General features: G+C 36.9%; 1 protein-coding gene and 1 pseudogene across 1 annotated transcript in view; both read right to left on the minus strand.

Annotated features, from left to right (window-relative positions):
- Positions 1-19,077, minus strand: part of TNNI3K (TNNI3 interacting kinase) — a 314,566-nt gene that overhangs the window by 147,583 nt on the left and 147,906 nt on the right. The window contains exons 13-18 of the mRNA XM_046006844.1: positions 17,680-17,766; positions 17,040-17,096; positions 15,978-16,070; positions 15,837-15,894; positions 15,514-15,708; positions 14,661-14,765 (exon numbers count right to left, since the gene is read on the minus strand). Coding sequence (XP_045862800.1) covers positions 14,661-14,765; positions 15,514-15,708; positions 15,837-15,894; positions 15,978-16,070; positions 17,040-17,096; positions 17,680-17,766 — 595 coding nt within the window. The remainder of the gene's footprint in view (positions 1-14,660; positions 14,766-15,513; positions 15,709-15,836; positions 15,895-15,977; positions 16,071-17,039; positions 17,097-17,679; positions 17,767-19,077) is intronic.
- On the minus strand, positions 12,990-13,152 carry LOC123927757 (annotated as a pseudogene).

A 19,077-nucleotide genomic window follows, 5' to 3' on the forward strand; every position in this document is an offset into this window, starting at 1 on the left:
AGAGAATTAGTGATACAGAAGACCAAATTATGGAGAATAGAGAAGCTGAGAAAAAGAGAGACAAATAACTACTGGATCATGAGGGTAGATTTGAGAGATAAATGATACCATAAGATGAAACAATATTAGAATAATTGGGATCCAAGAAGAAGAAGAAAGAGAGAGAGAGAGAGGCACAGGTATATTGGAACAAATATCAGAGAATTTTCCTAATTTGGCCAAGGGAACAAGCATCAAAATCCAGGAGGCACAGAGAACTCCCCTCAAAATCAGTAAAAATAGGTCAACACCCCATCATCTAAGAGTAAAAATTACAAGTCTCAGTGACATAGAGAGAGTCTTGAAAGCAACTTGGGACAAGAAGTCTGTAACATACAATGGTAGAAATATTAGATTGGCAGCAGACCTATCCACAGAGACCTGGCAGGCCAGAAAGGACTGGCATGACATATAGAGCACTAAAAGAGAAAAATATGCAGCCAAGAATACCATATTCACCTAAACTATCATTGAATATAGAAAGAGAGATAAAAAGTTTCTAGGTCAAACAAAAAAGAGATTTGCAAAACAAAAAGAATTTGCAAACGCCCTACAGGAAATATTCAAAGGGGTCCTCTAAGCAAAGGGAGAGCCTTAAAGTAATAGACCAGAAAGGAACAGAGACAATATACAGTAACAGTCACCTTATAGGCAATACAATGGCACTAAATTCATATCTCTCAATAGTTATCCTGAATGTAAATGGGCTACATGCCTCAATCAAAAGACAAAGGGTATCAGAATGGATAAAAAAATAAGACCCATCAATATGCTATCTGCAAGAAACTCATTTTTGACCCAAAGACACCTCCAGATTTAAGGTGAGGGGGTGGAAAACCATTTACCTTACTAATGAACATCAAAAAAAGCTGGGGTGGCAATTCTTATATCAGATAAATTAGATTTTAAGCCAAAGGCTATAATAAGAGATGAAGAAGGAAGCTATATCATAATTAAAGGGTCTGTCCAACAAGAAGATCTAAGGGTTTGAAATATCTATGCCCCTAACATGGGAGCAGCCAATTATATAAACTAATTAACAACAACAACAACAACAACAACAAACCACATCAATAATAATACAATAGTAGTAGGGGACTTTAACAACCCCTTCACTGAAATGGACAGATCATCTAAGCAAAAGATCAACAAGGAAATAAAGGTTTTAATGACAGTGATGACCAGATCAAGGGTGTGGCTCTTATATTCAGAATATATATTCAGAACACTCCATCCCAAAGCAACAGAATACACATTCTTCTCTAGTGCACATGGAACATTCTCCAGAACAGATCACATCCTGAGTCACAAATCAGGTCTCAATCCGGACCAAAAGATTGGGATCATTTCCTGCATATTCTCAGACCACAATGCTTTGAAACTAGGACTCAACCACAAGAGGAAAGTTGGAAAGAACTGAAGTACATGGAGGCTAAAGAGCATCATACTAAAGAATGAATGGATCAACCAGGAAATTAAAGAAGAATTAAAAAATGTTTATGGAAACAAATGAAAATGAAAACACATTAGTTCAGAATCTTTGGGACACAGCAAAGGTGGTCCTGAGAGGAAAGTATATAGCAATACAAGCCTTTCTCAAGAAACAAGAAAGGTCTCAAGTACACAACCTAACCTTACACCTAAAGAAGCTGGATAAAGAACAGCAGATAAAACCTAAATTTAAAAGGAGAGGAGAAATAATAAAGATCAGAGCAGAAATCAATGAAGTAGAAACTAAAAGAACAGAAGAACAGATCAATGAAAATAGGAGCTGGTTCTTTGAAAGAATTAATAAGATTGATAAACCCCTGGCCATACTTAACAAAAAGAAAAGAGGACCCAAGTAAATAAAATAATGTATGAAAGAGGAGAGATCACAACCAACAACCAAAGAAATACAATTATAAGAACCTATTAAGAGCAACTATACGCTAACAAATTAGACAATCTGGAGGAAATGGATGCATTCGTAGAGACATATAAACTACCAAAACTGAAAAAGGAAGAATAGAAAACCTGACCCATAACTAAGGAAACTGAAGCAGTAATCAGAAATCTCCCAACAAACAAGAGCCCGGGGCCAGATGGCTTCCCAGGGGAATTCTACCAAACACTTAAAGAAGAGTTAATACCTGTTCTCCTGAAGCTGTTCTGAAAAATAGAAATGGAAGGAAAACTTATGAACGCATTTTATGAAGCCAGCATCACCTCGATCCCAAAACAAGACAAGGATCCCATCAAAAAAGAGAATTACAGACCAATATGCCTGATGAGCACAGATGCAAAAATTCTCACCAAAATACTAGCTAGTAGGATCCAACAGTACATTAAAAGGATTATTCACCACGACCAAGTGGGATTTATTCCTGGGCTGCAAGGTTGGTTCAACATCTGCAAATCAGTCAATGTGATATAATTCATTAATAAAGGAAGGAACAAAAACCATAGGATACTTTCAATAGATGCAGAAAAAGCATTTGACAAAGTACAGCACACTTTCTTGATCAAAACTCTTCACAGTGTAGGAATAGAGGGCACATACCTCAATATCATAAAAGCCATCTATGAAAAAACCCACAGCGAATATTATTCTCAATGCGGAAAACCTGAGCTCTTTTCCCCTAAGGTCAGGAACATGGCAGAGATACCCACTATCACCACTGCTATTCAACATATTACTAGAAGTCCTAGCCTCAGCAATCAGACAACAAAAAGAAATAAAAGGCATCTGCATTGGCAAAGAAGAAATCAAACTTTCATTCTTTGCAGACGATATGCTACTTTATGTGGAAAACCCGAAAGACTCCACGCCAGAACTGATAGAACTCCTACAGAAATTAAGTAAAGTGTCAGGATATAAGATCAATGCACAGAAACCAGTTGCCTTTCTACACATGAACAACAAGACAGAAGAAAAAGACATTTATGGAGTTAATCCCATTTACAATTGCACCCCAAAACATAACATACCTAGGAATAAACCTAACCAAAGAGGCAAAGAATCTGTACTCAGAAAACCATAAAGTACTCATGAAAGAAATTGAGGAAGATGCAAAGAAATGGAAAAAGGTTCCATGTTCATGGATTGGAAGAACAAATATTGTGAAAATGTCTATGCTACCTAGAGCAATCTACACATTTAATGCAATCCCTATCAAAATGCCACCGGCTTTTTTCAAAGAAATGGAACAAATAATCCTAAAATTTATATGGAACCAGAAAAGACCCCAAGTAGCCAGAGGAATGTTGAAAAAGAAAACCAAAGTTGGTGGCATCACAATTCCAGACTTCAAGCTCTATTACAAAGCTGTAATCATCAAGATGATATGGTACTGGCACAAAAACAGACACATAGATCAATGGAACAAAATAGAAAGCCCAGAAATGGACCCTCAACTCTATGGTCAACTAATCTTTGATAAAGCAGGAAAGAATATCCAATGGAAAAATGTCTCTTCAACAAATGGTGTTGGGAAAAGTGAACAGCCACATGCAGAAGAATGAAACTGGACCATTTCCTTACACCACACACAAAAATAGACTCAAAATGGATGAAAGATCTCAATATGAGACAGGAATCCATCAAAATCCTTGAGGAGAACACAGTCAGCCTCAGCAACTTCTTCCTAGAAACGTTCCCAAAGGTAAGGGAAGCAAGGACAAAAATGAATTACTGGAACTTCCATCAAGATCAAAAGCTTTTGCACAGCAAAGGAAACAGCCAAGAAAACCAAAAGACAATCAACAGAATGGGAGAAGATATTTGCAAATGACATATCAGATAAATGGCTAGTATCCAAAGTTTATAGAGAACTTATCAAAATCAACACCCAAAGAACAAATAATCCAATCAAGAAATGGGCAGAAGACATCAACTGACGTTTCAGCAAAGAAGACATCCAAATGGCCAATGGACACATGAAAAATTGCTCAACATCACTCGGATTCAGGGAAATACAAATCAAAATCACAATGAGATACTGCCTCACACCAGTCAGAATGGCTAAAATTAACAAGTCAGGAAATGACAGATGCTGATAAGGATGCAGAGAAAGGGGAACCCTCCTACACTGTTGGTGGGAATGCAGGCTGGTGCAGCCACCTTGGAAAACAGTATGGAGTTTCCTCAAAAAGTTGAAAATAGACCTACCCTATGACCCAGCAATCACACTACTAGGTATTTACCCTAAAGATACAAATGTAGTGATCCAATGGGGCTTGTATACCCAAAAGTTTATAGCAACAATGTCCACAATAGCCAAACTATAGAAAGAACCTAGATGTCCAACAACAGATGAATGGATAAAGAAGAAGAGGTGTGTATATATACAATGGAATAGTATGCAGCCATCAAAACCCCAATGACGTGGACTTATGCTAAGTGAAATAAGTCAACAAGAGAAAGATAATTATCACACAATCTCTCTGACATGAGGAATTTGAGAGTTAGGTCAGGGGTCATGGGGGGAAGGGAGGGAAAAAATGAAACAAGATGGGACCGGGAAGGGAGACAAACCATAAGAGACTCTTAATCTCAGGTAACAAACTGAGGGCTGCTGGCGGGTGATGCGGGGGAGGGATAGGGTGGCTGGGTTATGGACATTGGGGAGGATATGTGCTATGATGAGTGCTGTGAATTATGTAAGCCTGATGATTCACAGACCTGTACCCCTGAAACAAATAATACATTATATGTTAATTAAAAAAGATTAAGTAGTGAAAATATGCTTTCAGAAAGATAAAGAAGAAAAATGACAATAATAGCTAAAGTATTTTCTCATTTGAACCCAATAAAGTAGGTAACATTATCATCTTATATATTAGAAAAACTGGTTTTTAAACAAATTGTCCATGGACACAGTGAAGGTGTGACAGAGGTGGTATGTGCACCTGCATGGTCTGGCTCCATAGCCTTGGCTCTCAGTTGGTTCATCCACCAGCCTGTCAGAGGGGTGGCAGGCCACACTGACACAGATTCCCAGAGCTGTCCATGCTGCAGTCTCAGGAGAATACTGGCCTTAGCTGAAAAGTTGCTTCCTCCCAAGAGCAATAGGGAGAATTTTGAAATAAAAAAACGTTAAACAAGAGAAAAAGTTCACAATTACCTTTATCTCTTTTCCTCAGTGAGATTCAAGGTATAGCTATTGGAAATTCAAACAATGACAAAAGAAATACCCACTTATTAAGACTGTTTCTCCCTTATTAGCTAGAAATTCTGGCTCCTGGTCCCTAGTTAGGTTGCACTCAATTAAATTCCAGAATCTTAAGAATACAACAATGTAAATGAATCTCAGCAAGCAAGGGTTGAAAATGATGAACTGAGAAATGCACAGATAACCACAAGGCAGCATTAATATCATTATTGAAAGGTTAGCTGCTCAGGAAATCGACAAGGTGCCAAGAGGGCACTCACAGTGCCTCCCAAGAAATGAGAGCAGAGAAGAAATGAAGCTGAACAGAGCAAAGCCTTTGTTGACATTTTCAAAAGCTGACTTTATATAGGCCGTATCCCTCAAGAATAGAACATGGCAATATAAGGAACTAGTAACACTACAAAATTGCAGGCCAGTAAGGTCACCACCAGTCATAGGGAAGATTTTGAAATGTTTTAGGGGATCAAGAGGGGGCATCACTACTACTCTTCCAAGTTCAGCCCCGGGGTGAGGAAAAGTACAGCTGTCTACCTGGCTTTGGGAATTCTCAGGGTTATGGCTTGTTGTATTACAGAAGAAATGACTTCATCGTGAAATGCCCTGGAAGAAGAAGTCCTGAGGCCAGGTTCAAGGACGGAGTAGTAATATTTTTATGTCAATTCAAAAGTGACTTCTGGAATCACAGAATTCCTGTTTTCAGTCAACTCCGACTTCCTGTGCTCTTATACACACAGATACATTTATTTTGTACACACACACATGATATTGTGTAGTGTTTCAAATGGCTTACAGTGGTTTAGAACCCACCTCTAAAATAAGAGATTCAGGGATTTATCTGACTGGGACCACTGAGGCAAAGTTCCTGATGGAAGGGAGAGATGGCAGCGTTGACCAGGTTTGAGTGAACAATGTGATAGTGTGAGCAGAATGAATGGGTTTTTCTCTGACTTAAATACACCTGTTTTAATTTAAAGAGAGTATGTGTCTAAGGGAATTTACTTAATGGGGTGTTAAGTAAGAGCACTATTTTTAGAATTTGTGGATGCAGCCAAAATTAAATGAGACGTTCTAACGCAGGCAGCTGAGAAAGGAAGAACATTTTAACTGGCCCTGGGAGGAAACTTCAGCTATTTCCGTTGGAGTACAAAGAGAGGACAACTCAGGACTAAAGGACATTTTAGTAGTGCAGCAGGGAAGAGGGAGGGACCTGCTATTTTAATGCAGGATGAGGAACCTCAACCAAAATGAAATGTGATGGGAATGTTTGGGACATTGCCTCCAGGAACTGTGAGAATCAGGTGAGAGGCAGGGATGAAGCTATATTCAGAGAAGATGAGGACAAGCTGGATGGTGATTTTCTATTGAAATAATAGGTTGGGACTTGAGAGTTCCTGAAACTTCATCTGGAAATTTAGGGAGTTGAGTACAGACAGACTGACTTAAAATGGAGACCAAGCATGCCAGAAATGGAAATGGAAATTAGGCCTGAACATCAGCACCTGAATGGAGCGCATACATACGATTACAGTAATTAGTAGAACTAAATTGTTGAGGAATGCCTTCTGCTGGGTATGGTACAACAAGGTTCTCTGACTGGAGTGATCATAGTCCTTCTGTGTTTTAATTTTCACTCTTAAAGAAAAATGTGTGTATATGCATGTTTTAATTGATATAGAAAACATGGAGCTGTGACTTAAATTTGAATTTATATAGTCTAGTTCATATTCTTTTATCTCATTACAAAACATGTTTTGCTCTTGAGCCATGTTTTGATTCAGGGACATATGTCTCCATACTCCCAAAGCTATTTTCATATCTTTAATGTAATCAACAATAGTAAATGAAAATAATCATTTCAAAATTAGCTCACATATAATATGCTTTTTAAAAAAACTTTCACTACATTTCCCAATTAGTTGTATTAGTTTATAAATTGTGAACATGTATTTATAAAAGACATTTAGTATGTGATTAACATTATATTAGCACAATTGATTCAAGCAAACGTAGACCAGCCTTCTCAATTATTATCTTTACCTAAACCCTAGTAAGTGTTGTCATTAGTGTAAATAGGGTGAATGTAGCACAGATTGTTAGCTACCCATGAAAACTCATTTCTTCTTCTGGGCACAGAGCTAGACTGTATTACCCACTATGTGCTGCAGTAAGAGGTATAGCCATATGAGCGAGCTCTAGCCAACAAGATGTGACTCAAAGTGATGTATGACACTCTCATGTCTGGCCTATAAAACATTTCTTGCATATCTTACATATTCTCATCCCATTTATGCTCAGTTGAATGGAGATGACCCCCAAGGAGACCCTGCAAGCCCATGTTTAATTTGGGTCTTGAATAACTTCATGGATAAGGGCCACACCAATAACCTGTTTGTTCACATAGTGAAGCTACAAACTTCTATTGTTTTTGGACCATTATCCATTTTTGGGTTTATTATTGTAGCAAATAACCTACACTAACAAATTCAGATTTCATCTTGGAAAACTGAATAGCTTAGTTCCCCCTCCCCATTACTCAAAGCAGTAATAAAGTTCACAGAGAACATTTTAAAAGATTAATTAGAAATCTGAAGTCACAGTACAGTTTTGGACAAAATCATTTCAGAACTACAAGCACGCCTTAAACCCAAGGGCCCTAAGTCCTAAGGCACTCATTGTAGGTAATGAATAAACTTCTCTTTTATGCATTCCAAATGGTAGAGCTATGTCTCTTCTTTGGGAGAATTAAGACAATTGTCCCTCAAATCATTTTCCATAATACTTAATTTTTCAGAAGTCCAGTTGAGAAAGGCTGGAAGCGTCACAAAAACAAGGAAAATGTAGGCTTAAATGTAAATTGATACATAATACACATATACAGTTTATATGTCTTTATCTTTCTATATGTGTATTGATTTATTACATGTAGTTAGGTATTCTTCCAGAGTTTATAGCCTTGAACACCCTTTTGACCTGTGGGCACTGCAATGGTCCAATATTTGAAACTTATACTTTTGCTTTAGCTGTATACAGAATTTACTGATATTGTTTCTAGTATCAATCATGAATTATAAATTACATGTTCCAGAGTGCCTTATGTATACATAGCACAACTTCCATGGAAAATACTGGATTTTGGGACCTATTCTAGGCTGTAGGTATCGTGGGCCTATGAATCTCAGTCTTTTGCATTCATTATTTAATGGATGAACGAATGAATGAATGATGAACAAATGAATGAATTTTGTATTTTGGGCAATGATTCTCAAACATTTATAATTCTGGGGTGCCTGGGTGTCTCAGTTCGTTAAGCAACGGCCTTTGGTTCAGGTCGTGATTCTAGAGTCCCAGGATTGAGTTCCACATTGGGCGCCCTGCTTAGTGGGGGGGTTTGCTCCTCCCACTGACTCTCCCCTATTTTGTGCTCTCTCTCTCTCTCATTCTCTCTCAAATAAATAAATAAAATAAAATAAATTATAATTCTACAATGACTTAATTCCTCAATATTTCCACTGCTCTCTGGCAGCAGAGAAGGATGAGATTGTACGGTGAATAGAATAATTGGCATTAACACTTGAAGGTTGTTCTCATTGCTGCCTGCATATTGGAATCATGTGGAATGCTCTCTAATAATATGATACCTGGGCCCTGCCCCTGTAAATTCTGAAGTAAATAGCATCAAGATTTTTTTTTTTTTTTTAAAGTTCTCCCATAGTTTCTAATGTGCAGCCAGGGTTGAGAAAACTATGCTAGAACAGTATTTCCTCTTCTTGTTTGGTCATAAGAATTAGCTGGCAATCTTGTTTAAAAGTTTAAGTTCTTAGGCCCAATATAGGACATTCTCAATCTGTGCCTTTGAAGCTGTGGTTTTTGTTTTTGTTTTGTTTTTTTTTTTTTTTAAATGAGGGTCCCCAGATGGTTCTTATGATTGGGAAATTTGGGGAAATACTTCATTAGAAGTATTCCAATCTCTTCTAGAAAAAGTGCTACGGGCTATCATTCTCAGCTGTATCCCCAGGCATAGCACAGACTCTGGCTCATATGAAGCACTCAAGTATTTATGTTAATTTATTAATTTATTTACTTTTAAAGTGGAAATGGGGGAGAAAATTTTGACAAAATTTTGGATGCCACGTATGACTGGCTTAATACTAGAGAATTACATAAGTATCGTTAATGAAGGATTTCATGAGTTTCAGTGTGTTCTTTCAAGACCTAAATAATTATTGCATTGTAATCAACTGGTTTGCACTTAGGTATTCAGAATTCTTTGCAATATGGTATTTGCCAGTAAATATTAAATTTTATCTATATAGCCACTTACTGGAAAAGTCACAAGTGAAAGGCACATCTGAGAGAGAACTCTTTAATTTATGAGAACTGAGGAATACAACTGTACCTAATAATTCAGTAATTAGAAAAAAAAACCTCATTTGCTTATTTGTATTTGCTTTTTTCAAATGTCAAACTTTTATATTTATAGTCAGTTGAAAGATGAATGCATACATCAACTGAAAAACAATTATTAAAATTTTTTATGAATATTTTTTCTTTGATACTTTTTGAAATCTTCACTGATTGAATTAAATGTCATCTTCAAAATTAAAATTCTTCCAGCCCTTACCAACTTTGTCATTTTATGGTATTTGTCATTTGTCATCAGTAAATTGGCTGTTTTTAACTTGTCATTAATTATTTTCTTTTATTTCACCCAAAGAAGCTGACACTCAAAACCAATGGTAATGGTTCTCAGATGTAGATCTACGCCCCCATTAATTACTTAAAAAGTAATATAAAGTTATATAAAAAGAAATATTGGTATGCATGAGAATATTGTGGAGTATTTTTCCATCCTGACATATAAGGGGACAAGTGAGGGATTAATAGGGATAACAAATGTCATTTGTATAGTGCTTCACAGTTTACAGAATGCTATCATATACATATGTCATGGGAGAGCAATGGCCACTCTGTGATGGAAGTACCACTATTTCATTGCATAGAGTGTTATTCTACTATATACTTATCTAGAGAAGAGGCCATTCATTTGATCCATATATGTTTGCAGGGATGTTTGGTTTCAATATCAAACAATTTGGAAAACATACTTTTCCAAAGGAACACAGAGAGCTGTTTGTATTCAGTAACAAGCTTTAAAGCCTTTAGCTATAAACCATGCTTTGCAAGCTCCAGTGCTCAAAATGAATATATAAATTGGGCCAAGTGCAAGCTGGTAAGTTGGTAGGTAGTGGGGTCTACAACAAATTGGAAAGTGCATTCCTGTATAAAGCTATATACATTTTAAAAATATTTAGGGGCACCTGGGTAGCTCAGTTGGTTAAGCAGCCGACTCTTGATTTCAGTTCAGGACGTGATCTCAGGGTCCTGGGATTGAGCCCCACATTCTCCACACTCAGCAGGGAGTCTGCTTGAGATTCTCTCTCTCCCTCTGAACGCTTCAACTCCCCAAATAAATAAATAAGTCTTTGGAAAAAAATGTTTAAAAAATATTTAAACACTATAGAACAAGAAAAATATATCTGTGTGCCTCATATGCAGTTTCTATTCCACTCTAGCAGGACATGGGTTGTAAAAGAAGAAATAAAGCAGGAACACAGAAACACAAAAATATCATATGAAAAATGATTTGCATCACAAGAATTGTGCTTAAGGACCAAAGCACAAAGAACAAAGTTGGTAAATGTCTGATGCTCAACCAATATCATCAGCCTCCTTTATCTCTGTGTTCTGACTTGGTTTTGTTGTTGTTGTCGTGACAGCATAATATTATGTTAAGAACACTCTAAGCTAAGAATGTGACCTTGTACTTAGTTTCCATATCAGGAAAATGGAGATAACAATAGCTATATTATAGAATTGTTATGAGATTAAATAAGAGACATATGAAGGGCTTAGCAGACCTCCTTCCAAGTTGTGAGTGGTAAATAAATGGTAGGTGTTATCATCATTCTCATCATCATCATTGGAAAGAACCCCTTCCTTACTCAGCCCTTCAACTTTTCCTTAGTAAATATTTAAAGATCAAAACTAACTTTCAGACCTGTAAGAAGCTTGCCAAGAGAAAGGCAGAGAGTTCTTTCCTCTCACTCATAAATCAACAACCACAGAACCAAGGATAGAACGTTCCCTCATCTGTAAGCTGATCAATAAGCTTAAACAGCCCCTTTGCTTTAAACCATATAAAGTATTGGGCAAAGTTAGTCAGGCTCTACCTAAAAGCAGCCATACTTGGACCAAGTAGGCCATTGCTTTCTTGAAATGATATTCACAGAAATGTTCCAAGAATTTGGTTCAGTTAAAAATGCATTGATCAAACATCTCTGAGATAAAGAGAGCAGGATCTCTGCTTTTGAAGCCCTGACATGCCTAGATTAGTGGGAGAAAGAAAAATGTAAACAGGTCATTTCAATGCAAAAATGCAAACATGTCCAAGTTCCTCACTCCGATGTGCATCTTCACCTTTCCTTCTGTCAGTGGGGCTCCATAAACATTGTAGACATGCAAGGGTTAATCTGCTGTGCAAACGCTGAGGGAAGATACATACCTGTTCTTCAAAGTCTAGCTTTAGCTCTTTATCCTCCAGGAAGCTTTTCACTCTACTTTGATCTTTGACTTACTTGAAATCCTTTGAAAATTGCTGCTTAATTATTTTGGTCCTTAGTCATTTTCTACCTTACATGGGAAAGAAATCGTTTCCCAGTATATGGTCTATGTACCCAAACAGTATAGTAAGTCTAGAAGGACTTACACTCTTTTGAGAAATATATAATGCTATATCCACATTAACCTGAAAAACTCAATGTTTTATTTTTGCCAGACTAAAGATTAGTTAAAAAAAAGTTCATAAATAATAAATGTAATAGTTTTGGACTCTATTATACTGCAGACACTTATGAAACCATGTTTTGTAAAATCTGAATATGTTTTGGTACAATTTAAAGCATTTAGGTTAGATTAGAAACAGAAAAAAATGGCAAATATAAATAAATCTGTTATATAGTAAATGTTCTATTTCTACTTTTAATCAACATTTATATATTTGGCCCTGTTTTATAACCTGGTGGTAACAACTTGCCCTTACAGGGCAACAGAACACACATTTATTTGTCCCATAATTGAGGAGTTATAGCTAAACAAAACCTTCAATGATCACTCATTTGTTTTAGTACCACATGCAAAATGGTTGGGATGACAAAATAACACTTCTAAAACTCACAAATCACCAGTTTATATTATGCTAATTTATCACCTAAATCTATTTCCTAAGTACTGTTACTGAAACTCAAAGAAAAAAATGTTTATTAACATAAATGCTTTTAAAAGAGAGGTAAGGAAAAAACCCTAATAACAGCAAAGAAATGACTTTTGTGTGAAAACTAATAAATAACTTTAAATGGATTGAATCCCATACATATTTACTTCCAATATCTAAGTTTCAACCACCCTCATATCTAATTATTTTCTCTCTATCTTTCATATCTGTTTCTCCCTTTCATTTCCACTGCCACTAGTGAAATTCCGCTTTTTATAACTTCTCATTTAGATTACTGCAACAACTGCTTCACTAGTTTCTTGACTTCCCCATTAACTCAATCTTTTACAAAGATGTAAATTCTTTGTAAATTCTACAATTTACAATTGTACTACAATTCTGAATTTGTGATTCCTACCTCCACCACTTTAGCACCTACTTCTTTCTTACAGAACAAAGTCTAAATTACCTTAAGTCTAGGTTTCTGTGCTCTTATGCCAACTTATCTTTTTGAATTTCCTTCCCAATCTTTTGTTTCCTACATTACAAGCACTACGTACATTCATATACACTTCATCCAATAAAGTGAAACTATTCATTGTTGCTAGCTATGCCTTTAACTTTTTCAATTAGCAATAATCGCGCCTCGGATAAACCTCATTGGCTACGATACTGCCACTGCGCAAAGCTGCCTTTAACTTTTTAATCTCTATCTTCTTAATGTCTTCCCTAAGCCTAGGATACCCATCCAAATTCTATCCATGCTTTCATGCCAAGCTCAAATGTCCCTTCTTCCATGAAGAGGTTTCTAAATTCCTCAGAAGTAATTAATATTCTTCTTTCTAAAATTTCATAGAATTTTTAAACATCTCTCTTATAAAACTCTTATAAAACTATAAAACTCTTATAAAACTTACTACTTTATACCTACCACATACTTAGGCAAGTATTTTTCTCCTCCACTAGAACTATGAAAGCTCCTTGGGAAGGGAGTCTCTGGCAGCTTCACCTTGTAAGCTTTAATATGCCAAGTATAAAGGCTTTAAACATGGTAGATACCCAAATAGTTGTTGAACAAAAGGCTGAATGGAGTAATTACTTTTTAGGAGACTCAGAATTGTGGACTTTATACATAAGATTATATATGGGTTCTATATGAATGTTATTGATAATAATGAAATGAAAGTTAATTGACTTTCAGTAATCTGTCTTGTTTTATAAACTAGATCAGAGGCTGTCCAGCTATTCTCCATAACACATTTGGGATTCCACAGAGGTGGTGTAAGGATCTCTCTCCTTGGCAGTAGAAAATGATAAGTGAACAGATTTTTGTACCCTGCATTCTGCCTTCGACTAAAGCTGCTACATTTTGTGTATTGGCCTTCTTGTAAGATTTTGCTTAGAGAAAGCTTTCACTGTTAAAATTTTTTTTTTTTTTTTTTATTCCTTGGGGTTTCACCCCCTCGTACACTATAATTATTTGTTTCAAGTTTAACCTACATGAGAACAACTTCACATGAAAACTAGGTAAATGAGCTGCCGTGTTTTGGCTGAATTTACTGTTAGAAAAATACCAAAAATTGTAGTACAAAAGTGGTGTTTCAGGTAATTTAAATCAGGACCTCCTGGGGCGCCTGGGTGGCTCAGTGGGTTAAGCCTCTGCCTTCGGCTCTGGTCATGAACCCAGGGTCCTGGGATCCATCCCCACATCAGGCTCTCTCCTCAGTGGGGAGCCTGCTTTCCCTGTCTCTGCCTGCCTCTCTGCCTACTTGCGATCTCTCTCTCTCTCTCTCTCTGTTAAATAAATAAAAAATCTTAAAAAAAAAAATCAGGACCTCCTTGTAATACCTGACGTTGTATGAGACCTGACATGTTATAATAGTCATTGATCTAAATTCTGGATCTGACTTTATTGACTTGAGAACTAGCTAGCTGGTGAATCTTACAGACATCACTCTCTTGAAAGATCCCCAAGAGGCAGTTATATATCTTTCTATTTCTGTAAAAGACAATGACAAAACTTTCTATAGCTTAGCCTCAAAGTCGTGTCTATTGCCTAACCCACATAGTTGAAAACCCTAATTTGCAATATATCTAAGTTTAGTTACACTGTATCTTCAGTGAAGATACACTGAATTCTATCTTAGATTCCTAGTCAGTTACACAATTCTATGTTCATTATTTAGGGGGGAAAATACCTGTTTAAGTCACGGTGTATAATTGGCTGTGTCAGGTTGTGAAGGTACTCCATACCTTTGGCAACATCTACTGCAATAATTAATTTAGACTGCAAATCAAGAATCCTAGAATTTAAAAAAAGATTTAGTGAGGATGAAGTGGTCAAAGCCAACAACATGTCTTTCTAAAAAATACCAGTGGAGTGCATGATTTGTTATTCTGTATATCTTTCAGCCTTTTTTGCTTTATTGAAGATTGTGCTAAAAATTAAAAAAAATCTGGAAAAAATAACTTCTACCTCAGATCATGCTTAATTATAAATCAATTCAGATACCAAACCCTCATATTTAAAATATCCCTCTTGATTTTATAATATTTATAATGTTATACTTGATTTTTTTTATAATAACATAAAATGGATTCTACTCTAATAACTGAGTGAAACCACACTCTGATTATTGCATGCATATATCTAGGAAGTGAAATAAATTAGATTTGTGCAAGGCTATTCTTTTTTAAAACTTTAAAAAATAAATGCTGTGATCCTTGGTAATTATTTTATTCTCAGCTTACATATATCTGCTTTATTAGTATGTCATATTTAGCCTAATTATTATAAGCTTCAGTTGCTAATTTAAATTCCTTGAATTTGTTATCCCTAACTGAATTCCTGTTAAGAAAGCACAGAAGTATTTCTATTCACTAAAACATAATTATTGGGCATATATTATTAGCCACCTTTAAAATGCCACATTTCCTAGCACTCAGAGATTTCAGAAGGTAAAGGCTTATCCAAGAGGAAAGCCTCTAAAGTACTGCAAGGATAATTCCAAAGACACGTAAAAATGGTAAGTCAGAACGAGAGAACCATACCTCTTCTGTTCATGAAGGAGGGAGAACAGAGAACCCCCTGATATGTACTGAGTGACGATGGCAAACTGGCTGGGATCATTCAAGCAAGCACCCACAAACTGAATTACACAGGGATGATTGAGCCGGCAGAGAATGGACACCTCTCGGCAAAACATATCCACATCTGATTTGGAGCAGTAGGTGTTGGCTCGATAACTGGAAATGGCAGGAACAGGAAATCCTCAGCCAACAGATGAGATGGATCAAAACAAGGGGCTTGCTGTGCATACGCATCCAAAAGTTCACAACTCCTGTCTAATGCTAAATTTTCTTTGTTTGCTTACCGTTTTATAGCCACTATTTTATTCCTGCATCGTCCTTTATATACTTTCCCAAAAGAACCTAAAATTGTTTAAGAGAAATGAATAAACACATATTACTTTGAGCTCATGAAACTAAAGCAGACTAGTGTTTTCATAGGTTACCTGAGCCGATAATCTCATGGAACTCAATTTCAGAGAGCTGAAGATGGAAATGTGAAGGCAATCCAGCCCTTAGGAGGAGAACATCTGCTTTCTCTGCAAATAGGAATTGTTATTTTATTTTTTAAGACAAAAAACACACATAGATGTGTACACATGATACACATATATACTTTACCAAAAATGTCATTCTCTAGTAACATTTAATTTTCCAAATACAATGACTACTTGGAGATAATAAAACCTTATCACAAATGATCTCTATCCCTTTGCGTTAAAAACATGTTAGTTTTCTGTCTCTGTTCCCTGACCTTTGTTATCAGGGCTAAGTATTTATTCCTAATCTGATGAATAACTAGCTTGTCTGTGTGACACAGCACCCTGGAGTACAGTTCATAGCACATCATGATAACGAGTTTTATCTGGTCGATCCCTGCACCCTATCACAATGGGTTTAGCCAAATATCCATAAGCCAAACCTCACAAGGATGCCAATTAAATGTCAAAAAATAAGTGCATGAATCGTTCAGACAAAACATCTCACACCAAAAATAATTTTTAAAAACTGAGAATTCTAAAGTTAAATATGAATTTATAGTTGAATCATATATGTGTGTGTATAATATATATTAATTTTCTGATTCAATGGTATTAATTTCTGTGTGCAGCACACACTCAAAAATTCCCTAAAGCATTACTTATTTGGGATCTTTTGGAAAATAACTTATTTTTAAAAATTTATTTTCCTATGGCAAACCTATTCCCAATTCTCCTTAGAGATATTAATATTTGTAATTTAGACTTCATTAGAAATACAAATGTCTAAAAAAATTTGATCTTTCTTTAACAGTGGGGAAATTTTCACTGCTATACCTTCATGACCCAAGATAGCATGTGCAAAAGAGGGTAAGGTTAATCGTGGAAAGAATGGTTTGTTGATAATATTGGTTATGCATGCAAAGTAGTCATCATTTATAATGTGTAAAACAAAACAGAAAGTTATAATACTTGAGGCAATAGCTATCCTTTGTAATAAAATATAACAACTGTCTTATATTAAAATACCTTTTGTCATGCTTTTAATCTTCCCCAAGGGGGATGGAAGAGACACATAGGAGCCATCTAGAAATCAAATTATATTATAGAGTTGAAAGTAGCATTTTTTCCTACTTAAACATAAAGCATTATCAAAAGAAGCAGGTGACAAAAGAAATTTGCTTAGAAAACCAAGTGAGAATATAGTTTTAACCCAGGTCTTTTTCTGGATACTGAAACTATATAGCACGTGTTTATTTAGAGAGTACAAAAAAAGATTAAAAAACAAAACAAAACAAAACAAAGTCTAGTAGACTCTGGCAGATTTAATTTGTGTCTGGGTATGAGTATTCTCTGGCCTTCCTTAATAGATTACTGAAATGGAAAACGACTGCTCTCAGCTCACCAGGGCCTTCCTGGTCATGCATGGGCCTCATAAACATCTAGTTCAGGGAATGCTAAACCTGAAGGGACTGCAGATTCATGAGTTAGAAAACAGCTTAAGTGAAGGCTTCTTTATTTTCAGCCTCATCCAGACATAAGTTTTCTTAAAATAAAGCCAATCTGACATGCCCTCATCCCTAGCCCTAGAATAATAGTAATAGAAATAAAGGTTTACCTTTGGGCCCAATATTGTAGTAACAACAAAAACTTAATAAGAAAGGGATACCTCCTCCAGGCTGAGAATATTCATTACAGGGCAATTCATCCTGTGGTCTCTTATAATGCTTCAGGAGTGTGACAATTGCATCGTGTCCTTCATGGAAAGACAAAAAGGACAAAGGGTCTTAATTTTTGTTTGATTTATTTAGCTCATCATACAACTCAAAAGTGATTAGAGGTGAGCTTGAAATATATGATATGTCTTCAGAGATAATATATTGTAATAGGAATTCAGTGCTTTCATTCATTCATTCACCTACTCATTCATTCATTCAGAATACTTCACTGAGACTCTACTACATGCGCAGGATTGTTAAGCACTATATTGGATAGTAGGGGTACAAAGAACAAGGTGACTATGGTCCTATCCTTAAGAAGCTTAGTGTAGTGAGAGGAGGAGTCAAGATGGCGGAGAAGTAGCAGGCTGAGACTATATCAGGTAGCAGGAGATCAGCTCGATAGCTTATCTAAACATTGCCAACACCTACAAATCCAACGGGAGAGCGAAGAGAAGAAGAACAGCAACTCTAGAAACAGAAAATCAACCACTTTCTGAAAGGTAGGACTGGTGGAGAAGTGAATCTAAAACGACGGGAAGATAGACCGCGGGGGGAGGGGCCGGCTCCCGGCAAGCGGCGGAGGAACGGAGCACAAAATCAGGACTTTTAAAAGTCTGTTCCACTGAGGGACATTGCTCCAGAGGCTGGACCGGGGTGAAGCCCACGCGAGGTCAGTGTGGCCCCAGGTCCCACAGGGTCACAGAAGGATCGGGGGTGTCAGAGTGTCGGAGAGCTCGCAGGTATTAGAACGGAGAAGCCGGCTGCAGAGGCAGAGCCGAGGACTGAACTCTCAGCTCGGGGTTACCTTGAACTGGTCGCGGGTTGGGTGAGCTCGGAGCGCGGCTAGAGGCTGGGGATACGGGAGTGATTGGGTGCTGTCCTCTGGGGGCGCACTGAGGAGTGGGGCCCCAGGCTCTCGGCTCCTCTGGGCCGGAGACTAGGGGGCCGCCATTTTCATTCCCGTCCTCCGGAACTCTACGGAAAGCGGTCAGGGAACAGAAGCTCCCAAAAGCGAACCCAAGCCGATTACTTAGTCTGGCCACCAGTAAGGGCAGTGCAATCCCGCCTCGGGCAAAGACACTTGAGAGTCACTACAACAGGCCCCTCCCCCAGAAGATCAACAAAATATCCAGCCAGGACGAAGTTCATCTATCAAGGAAAGTAGGTTCAATTCCTAAGACAGCAGAGCAATTCCAGAGGAGGAGAAAGCAAAGCACGGAACTCATGGCTTTCTCCCCATGAGTCTTTAGTCTTGTGGCTACTTCAATTTTTTTTTTCTTTTTTCAATTTTTTTTTCTTTTTTCTTTTTTCTTCTTCTGCTAAATTTTTTAAAACTTTTACCCTTT

This window comes from Meles meles, chromosome 1 (assembly GCF_922984935.1).
Source record: "Meles meles chromosome 1, mMelMel3.1 paternal haplotype, whole genome shotgun sequence".
In the NCBI taxonomy this organism is placed as follows: domain Eukaryota; kingdom Metazoa; phylum Chordata; class Mammalia; order Carnivora; family Mustelidae; genus Meles; species Meles meles.